Source organism: Ochotona curzoniae, unplaced genomic scaffold (genome assembly GCF_017591425.1).
Source record: "Ochotona curzoniae isolate NIBS_2020 unplaced genomic scaffold, NIBS_Ocur_1.0 contig_48, whole genome shotgun sequence".
NCBI lineage: Eukaryota > Metazoa > Chordata > Mammalia > Lagomorpha > Ochotonidae > Ochotona > Ochotona curzoniae.
The window spans coordinates 494,297-503,347 of record NW_024466391.1 but is presented as its reverse complement, the minus strand read 5'-3'; the positions used below and the strand labels follow the sequence as shown (position 1 = coordinate 503,347).

The 9,051-nt window shown below is 56.7% G+C and overlaps 1 protein-coding gene across 1 annotated transcript; it reads right to left on the bottom strand.

Moving 5' to 3' along the window:
* Positions 1–3,005: 3,005 nt before the first annotated feature.
* Positions 3,006–7,731, bottom strand: CUNH20orf85 (chromosome unknown C20orf85 homolog). Its single transcript, XM_040988195.1, has 4 exons — positions 7,637–7,731; positions 6,100–6,181; positions 4,510–4,611; positions 3,006–3,352 (listed from the first exon to the last, which is right to left on the bottom strand). Exons 1-4 carry the CDS (start codon positions 7,702–7,704, stop codon positions 3,191–3,193), a joined length of 414 nt encoding a protein of 137 aa, XP_040844129.1. The 5' UTR covers positions 7,705–7,731; the 3' UTR covers positions 3,006–3,190.
* Between the last annotated feature and the right edge of the window lie 1,320 nt (positions 7,732–9,051).

Genomic DNA, 9,051 nt, shown 5'->3' with positions numbered 1-9,051 from the left:
CTGGTTCAAGTGCCGGCTAGCCACTTCTGCTCCGGCTCCCCCCTGGCAGCCTGGGGAAAGCAGCAGAAGATGACTCAAGTGCTTGGAGCCCTACCACCTGTGTGGGAGACCCGGATGAAGCTCCTGGCTTGGGCGTAGCCCAGTCCCAATTGTCATGGCAAGCTAGGGGTAAACCAGAGGGTGGGAGACCTGTCTCTCTGGGTGTGTACATCTGCCTTTCAAGTAAATAAGTAAATATTTAAGAAAAAAAAATCTTCATGACCTGCAAGGAGGCTGAAGGATTTAATTTTACTTTTTAAAGACTTATTTCTTTAAAAGGCAGAATAACAGACACAAGGAGAGAATCATGGCAGGCGGCCTTTGGATCTCCCCCTGGACACCCCACGCTGCTTGATGCAATCAGTTAGCAAAGTCGGGGGCTGCTGCAGCCTCCTTGTGTCCTGAGGACCGAGCCTCCCCAAGAATGAAGTCCCAGGGCCTGCTGGTTGTTCCCTCCTGCTGCTGCCCTGGCCCCTGCTGAGCAGTGTGGGCTGACCCAAGTGCAGTGTGGGAAGAGGCTGGCGTGGTTGGACTAGCCGAAGTGAGAAGGGGGACCTAGTTCCCAGATCTGCCCAAGGAGACATGATTTCCAGAGCTGAATGGCTAGCAAATGTCCATTTCTGCTGGAGCTCGCTGGAGGGCTTAGGACACATGCAGCCGACAGGCTGTCGCAGCCTCAACGCCAGCGTCCCTGAGCGGTCTCTACATGTAGTCCAGGGTGTGTCTCCGTGTCCGGGAGCCGGCGTCTTGCCCTCGCTCACTCTGCTCCCACCCTCCCCATCCTGCTCAAGCACTCCTGATTTGCTGTGGGTCCCCGACCTCAGGGCATCCCGCGTGGGTCGGGGCCCAGTGGGTGGAACACCACTGTGATGGATAATGGCACTGCATATGCAGGGTCACCAGTCCCTGGACCTGTCATATGTTGTGGTATTATATGGCATGTGGTGACATTTATGGGCCCCAAAGCAGTTGCCCTCCATAGATTAAATGTCAAGTTGGAAGCCCTCAAGGGTGAGGGGTCCCGAGGACCATCCGTGTGGGCGTTCCCCGCAAGGGCCATGCGCGTGGGCTCTCGGCTCAGCCATTGGGCACGCTCTGGGCTCCATGGAAAGCCCGTGGGTGCAGCTCAAATTGTTGAGGGCAGAAAGAGGGGGTTCAGAGTCCAGAGAAGGGGTTCGGGTGGGGGGGGTCAGGCGCTGTGCTCACAATTGTGCAGTCTGATCCTGGCAGAATTGTTGCTTTGTTTTCATTTCTTTAAATAAAAGCACTTCTGTGGTTAGTTGGTGAATACATTATTGGAGACAGGGAATGAAAGATCTACCCACAGCCTGAGGTTTTCTGGCGTCGGTTAGACTGAGGCCTCTAACTCCCGTGCATTGAGGAGAGCCGAGCGTGCTTAGACGTCTGTTGAGGTGGTTGAGGGAGCGTTAATTAAACACAGGAGCATCCACTCCGGCGTGGGCGCTGCAAGGGTGGGGCAGCAGAATGCACCAGCTGGGTCAGGACAGGCCGGGAAGCTTTCTGTTGGACTGCCTGGCTGACCTGCCCAGAATTACTGGGATTCTGAATGACAAGGAACATGCTCACCCATGACAACGTGCAAACTGCCCCATGTCTGCAGCTTGGCAGGAACGCGTCCCTCACACTGGGCTGGAGACCTGTCCGCTCTCCATGGCGGGCGTCTGAGCACAAAGAGTAGGTCAAGCTCAAGGTCATTGTCAAGGGCAGGTGCCTTGACTGAGGGGACGCTGCCACGCCAGAACACTAGGCTAAAGTGGGGACGGGCTTGGCCAAACTTCGGTCATTCAGTTGCCTTGCTCCACACCGCCGGCTGCTGGGAGACATCTCTGGAGTGGAAGAGGCCATGTGGTGTGGTCGCTGAAAGCGTGACCAGAGGCAGGTGGCCAAGGGGGCAGAAGATGGGGCAGTGTGTTTGGGACTGGATTCAGCTCCCAGGGCTGTGCCGCCAAGGACACCGAGGCTGGGGCTTTCACTCACTTTCTCACCTTGCGGGGTGAAGTCTAAAGTCAGGGCCCCCACAGAAGCCTTCCTGACCTCTGCTGGTCCTGGGACGGGGCGGGGGCAGCTTTCGGCATCCCCAGCACCCCACACACATCCTTCCCATTTCTGCTTCCGATGCCCGGGGCCTCCTCCCTCAGGCAGGTGTCTCCTCCACCCCGGGTTGGTCACAGCCGGTAGGAAGTCACGGTGCTCTGTGCACGACCTCCTTGCCAGTCTCCTCCAGTGAGCTCATTTCTAGCATACTTGACCTCTCCAGGTGCCAGAGGTTAGGATTTCAGCAAATCTCTACCCATAATGCTCTCTCCTGAGGTCCTAACGAGTGTGACATTTCCTGGCAACTGTGGCTTTGCTCCTGTGTGCGGCAGCCTGTGAAAGACCAGGAATTTCCTGTCTCTGGACTGGAGAGGCAGAGGGGCCATGTACCTGCGGGTGGCTCTGTCCTCAGCCCCGCGAAGTTGGCTCTGAAAAGTGCCCAGAGCGTGGGCGGGTTGCGTGTTCAAATGACCCCTGGGGACGTCTGCTGCAGATGGTCTCGGGGGAATAAGGGAGGCCCTTTTGCTCTGAGCTCAGACCCTGCAGGAGATGGCCCAGAGGCAGGAAGAAATCTGCCCCCTGGCACCTGGTGCCCCCAGAGTTCATGGGGTCCCTGCAGAAGCTGGCCAAAGGGGTGCGGCCAGGGCTCAGGACTGTGGGAGGATTCTCGGGGTGCAGATGCAGGCAGACAGTGCAGCCACCCCACCTACGCAGTGCTCTTCCCCTTGAAGAGCTGCCTGGGGCTATGCGGACAGGGGACACCTGGTCAGTGGCTCATGCTTGATGATCTGGGAACGGATACAACTGAGAGTCCCAAAAAAGGGGCAAGGTAAATACTCCAAAATATCAAATCACGTTTTTAAAAATCTACAACTTCCCAAGATACTGAAACAAACCAGAGAAAAAGACTGACCGAGAATCCACTTTACTCAGCTTGTTAGCAAAGCATGGGGTGTGGAGAACATTCTAGACGGGAGGCACTGATGGATCAAAAACGCGTCAGGTGTCCTCTGGATTCTTTGCAACATCTCACGGGCACACACGTCCTCCAGGGCGCTGGGGAGTCGGTCCTCCTGGGTGGACTGTGTGTCTGGACTCAGTGGATGCCTTGCTTGGGCCAGCCCAGCTCTCGGGCGTAAGCCCCTTTGCAGCTCCTGATCTCATAGTCCAGCTCCAGGCACTTGTTGAGGCCCGGCACCCCTGACCGCCAGCCGATGAAGCCCTGGGTGGTCTTTGGAACTGGAGGGGATGGGAGGACCTGGGGAGGGCAGGCAGAATTAGTGCACAGTGGCCGCTGGGATAGGTGTGGGAGCACAGATAGCTGGCATGCAGAAGATGGGGCAGGCAGTGCCCCCAGCAAGTGGCGTGCTGAGACTCACAATGGTCCGGAACGTGTCAGCCAGGATGCCAAACTCCGGTACCTTGTAGGACTCACCCTTGCCCACTCAGATAAGGCACGGGAGTGTGGGATACAGCCATGTACTGCTAATGACGGGAACACATCTGACAAAGCCACTGGGCATTCACACAGACCCGGACAAGGCACATACTATACTCCACACCCAGACTGCATGGCTCGGCCGAGTCCATGGTGCTCATGTGTCCGAGCATGTAGGCACAGCCCAAATGCAGCCTGAACGACCGTGACCTGTGTCAGGCACGCACCCTGCAGGGTCCCTGCAGGGTCCCTGCACGAGCAGAGGTTGCTGTGGGTGAGCCGGTGAGTGGGGAATGACCACAAAGGCCCAGGGTGTGACTGTGCCCGGTCACGCGACCAGGTGCACAAGGATAACCCGTATTTCCTTCCTTTGATAATAAACTGATCCAAACTGTCTGTAAAATTTTCACATTATATCTGGCAAGCTTTAGACACTTCAATCTTAATAAGTATGTCCTCTCCGGTATGCTCAGTCACTCCCGCCGCACCGCCCAGAGCTGTTCTACTGGCTTCCAAAACTGGTAGCTCTCATTACCTGTGGTCTTGTATAGAACGCTCCAGTGGCATCTGCTGTGGGCACGACTCGGTTTCTGTTCTTGCCTCTCCTTCCAACCTTTGAGGTCCAGTGGGGTCTGGCCCTGACCACCTCTCCACTCCTCCCCTGCCCAGCCCCAGTCTCCATTCCAGCCCCATCAGCAGCCCTTACTGTGCCCCAAATACACCAAAGCCTGCTCCATCTCAGGCTTTTAGTGAATGCTGTTCCCTCCCTCCGAGCTCAGCTCAAAGACGCCTCCTCAGGAAGCCTTCCAGGATAGCCCCACCCCTCAATACTTATCTTGCCCTCTTCCTCCACTTTTTAAGAGGCACCTTGTATAACCCTGCCCCTCAACCCAGCTGGCTCTGTGCATCTGCGGCCCAGCGTCATGGCTGGGAGTGCGTATCTCTCACTTGGACAGACTCAACAGGACGTTGCGAACCTTGATGTATTTCTGCACGGGAGTCCCGGGGCGGATGCGGAAGCGTTCAGGGAGCTCGACCTTGGCCTTGGGAGCAGCGGCTTCTGCTTCACCCTGCAGCAACTGGGAGGAATCCCCATAAATGTTTTTCAAAATTTATTTATTTTTTTATAATCTTACATAGTTGATTAGGGTACAAAGGGTCAAGGGCTACAGGAAAGTGGGTAAGACCATTGTTTCCACATTAATATCATCATTTTTTCCCCTGCATTTGGGGTCAGAGGAGAAGCAAAGGGAGAAGCCCCACCCAGCCTCCCACCCATCCCAGGTCCCCAATGTGGGGCATGCTCCGAGGGTCCTGCTCAAGCAGTTTTGATAGTTCAAGAATCGCTACCATTCTAGCCATTCCAGAATCCTCACAGTTTTTCATTGGACCTCAGGGAACCCCTGTGCTGGGTGAGGCGTTCCTGTTACCGTATCCCGACCACCAGCACTCGGAATGTGCATGTGACAGGTGACAAAAGCAGGCATGCAACAACGGGTGGCAGCAGTCCTACCTATGCGGTTCAGCTCACGGCTGGACTCGCCGCTGCCCTCCCCTGCCCAGCTGCCCTGCCAAGCCATGTGAGTGACTCCCATCCAGGGACACCGCAGGGTCCCGGAACCAGCCTTTCAGACCCCAAAGGAGACACAGCCCTCTAATTTCTCAGGCAATTGTGAACTCTTTCAAAGACCAAGGCAATTACATACGAGGAACATTAATATAGACCCTTTCGTGCATATTAATAGGGAGTCATTTTATGCACAAAATGTCAAATTGGAGAATTCTCTAAGAATTAAAAAGGGCTCATTAAAAATGGTGTAATTCCCCAGCCAGAGGGGCAGTGTGAACCTCCCGGGGCTTACTGTGAACAGTAGGGCCCATGGTTCCTGCACCCCACTGAGCAGGGTCCCACGGATCCCGCACCCCACTGGGCAAGGCGGCTTCATCTTGTGCAGGCCCGGGATGGTCTGCGGGGCTGGCTCTCCCCGCGCCCGCCCCAACACTTGGTGTCCTACAAGCTGGAGCTGCTTTTTTGAGACTCAGAGGACTCCATGTGGTCTTTGGACTCTGCACCTGGCCAGGGCACCTGGCTTGAGCGGACGTGTCTGGCCAGTCCCCACTGCTCCCTGTGAGCTATGCTGGTGCCCTTCTCCCTCTGGTCCCTGGAGACCTCTGGATCTGTGTCCTGGAGTTCTGAGGACAGCAGCAGTGTCTCCGATCTGTCCCTCCTGGACTCGTGCCCTGTCAGCCTGGCGAGGGAGCTGCACAGCTTCTCACTCCATCTACATCTAAACCCCCTGGGGGCATCAGCCCATTCTACAGATGGGAAGATTCATGCCATGTGGTCACAGAAGCAGAGGGACCAGCCTGGCACCCTCACATGTCCCCTGGTGGATGCCATGCTACCGGTGTGACAGAGTGCCTGGCACGTGTCCGGCATGCAGTGGGTGCTCAATGCTGTGCGGAAGGAGTCTCCTGGGTCCAGGGGCCACAGCCGTCACCCACGTTTTCTTCTTGTCAATGCTACACCTCATCAGAACGGGGGTTCAGGCAACTCATCCACTCACCTCTTCCAGGGGCGTTGTTAAGAACCCCCAGTTCTGGGCCCAGTTGTGCCGTGCCTCAGATTCAGCTTTCAGACGGTATCGCCTGGAAAAGAAAGTTCCAAGGCCGCGTGATGTTCAATAAAGGCTTGAGCAAACGGGGAAGAACCTCACAGCCTTCACGCACTCTGACTTGGCTCGGGTGGATGTCAGGGACTGGGAGAGTCCGGCCAGCTCTGTGGGTGGAGCCAGGGCCGCTCCGCATCCTGGTGACTCTGACATCTGGGGCCTCCCTCAGGAGCCTCAAGGGCCTGAGCCTACCCCGAGCCGGCGGCCTGTCAAGGAGCTGGGCTGTCACAGTCCAGCCTGTGGGCGCATCTGGTCTCTTCTCTCGGGGGATCAGCACCTGCACATCCCCTGTCCCCACCCTGTGGCTCCCAGGAGTCGGCTGGCCCTGCACCTCTGCCCCAGCATCCAGCAGCCCCGCTGTGCCTCTTCCCAGTACAAACGTGATGTGAGGCACGGGTGGGAGCTACTCACGGAACACCCCTCTTCCGGAAGCTGCTATGGAAGAAGGGAGTCCTGAGCAGCCAGCTCTGATTTTCCCAACCATCTTCCTCACGTCTTGGTTTTGGTCCGAATACCTCGGCTTTGAAATCTATGGGCGTACTTCACACTTGCAGCTCACTCCAGTGCAGGCATTTCAAGTGCTCAGTGACCACACTGGACATGGCCAGCACAGTCCGTGGGCTTTGCAGGCCCGGCTGTCCCCAAAGGAGGGGAGAGGCCGCCCGACCTGGGTCTTGAAAGACCCGTAAGAGCAGATGTAGAGGGGAGGAGTGGGCGTTTCTGGTCACAGGAGCAGATCCTGCCATGCTACTCTCTGGGTAAAGACCAGGACTTTGTGAAATTCACAATTGTGCATTCTATGCCTGTCAATGCTGGCTTTCCATCTCCAGGATGATATAAACAAGCTGCTTAGTGACACAGCCTGCGTAAGGACAGATGTGACAGAACTCAGACTGGTTTGCAAGGAAATGGTGAGACAGATGCCAGCCGGGAGAGGGGCTGATCAGAAGGAGTGACCTTGTTTCGCTGTGGTTGAAGCGTGTGTGCCTGTAAGGCAGCCACTCTCCCCACTGTCTAAACTCTCAGAGCTCTGCGGGTGGTGCCAGCACTCGGCAGGCCCCTTAGACGCTCCTGGAGCAGAGAACGAGCCTGTTTTAAAACTAAAAGTTCCTATGACTTTAAGAAAAATCCAAGAAAACTAAAAGGGACAGTGCACACACATTTCTCCCTGAAGCTGAGCAAACAACAAGATCCCCCCCTTGTTTATTTCTGAAGCTCATCCGTGTCCAAGCAACACCTTTCTCGCCCTCCTGGTACGCCTGGGGGAAGAGGCAGAAAGCTGTCCTGTGGCCCCGCGCCCTAATCAAGCTTCTGACCATCAGGACCCCGGGTCCACCGCTCTACCATCTTCTGGGGAAGCTGAGGCTGCCAAATGGGCCCCCTTCATGTGAGCCCCGCCGCACGTCCAGTGCCTTCCCCGCCCGGACGTTACCAGATCTCGTCCTGGGCCACGAGGTTCATGCGCTCAGCCGCTTCGGTGCTGAGAAGTTTCTGCGCCATGGCTCCTAGCGTCTCCTGGATCAGAAAGTCCCGCTGGCTCGCGCCTCTTGTTGTCTGGGAGACCCGTTGCCAAGCAACGAGGGACGCGCAGAGCCCTTGGCGCTGCGCCTGGCCTTGTTGGGCCGCCGAGGGGCCCTCCGGCCTCGCCTAGGGGTGGAACCCTTTGCCCACTTCCTGGTTCACCTGTTGTTCTGCGAACCTTGGGGGAAATACCCTAGACCTGGCCTTCTCCCTCTCTGCCACAATGTAAACCCTTAATAGCAGCACACACTCCTGCAAGGAAGGGTACAAAGCTTCACGGAGTGTGGGAAAAGACCCTCGAAGCCACCACCAGAGACCAGGAAGGGCTGCCTCTGTCCACACTGGCCCTGGAAACTTCTCCCACCAAACCTTGTTTTTCCCACCATGTAACTTTGGTTGGATGTGGGGTCTCCCAGGTCTTCCCCTCTGTGCCCAGCTGCACCTGTGCTCTGCAGGTGCCAGCGGTGCCTCCCCAGCACACCGGGAGCCTGCGTGACTGGCAGCTGAGGGACATTGCCTTCAGCCACCATGCCAATGTGGCTAGGCATGTGGGCTTCTGGTTTTAGCCATCCCCTAAGAACCCTAAGTAAGATCCACAGTTGACACACCGCCTGCATGGATCCTGGGCTTTGGGGTGCTGTCAGTTTGCTGACTTAATCTTTGAGCTCTCGGCTTCATCATGTTGTAACGGGCCTGGGCGTGGGGTGTGTGGAAGAGAAGGGCAAGGGGACCTGCCGGGCAGGATAGAACACTTCTAGCTGAGCAGCTACAAGCCATGACAGGTGCTCCACCTCCTGGTGGCTGAGAATTGGACATGATGAACCTGGATGATTGCCTGCCTTCTCTCCAGGAGGGGTGCAGGTGTGACCTCAGCTCCTGGCAGTGGTCTCAGAGTGTGACGCAGAGCGAGCCTCAGGATAGAGGAGCCTGGGGCTGTATGCTGGATGAGTGGTTTGGGGTTTGAATGCATAGGCATTTTGTGCCCATTCTGAGAAACCTGAGCCTGGGGCTTCCTGTAGATAGACCTGGGTGGAATACTGTGGTGAGATGGGTAGGCTTGAGGTCTGACAGGGACTCAAGTGCATGCTCTGCTGTGTGCCATCTTGGTGAGCCTGGGCAGCTTGCTTGACCTCTCTGAGCCATGTCCCCATCTGTGCGAGGAGCTGATGGCACCAGCCCCCACCTGCAGGGCTTCAGAGCGGCTGTGGAAGCAGGTGCCTGGTGATTTGGTGGCTCCTGGTGAAGACGCCAGCTCATGTCTGCTCGCTCCGGGTGGCTGAGGCTTTGTGAGCTGGGCAGAGGCGGCTCAGGGGTTGATTCATCCGA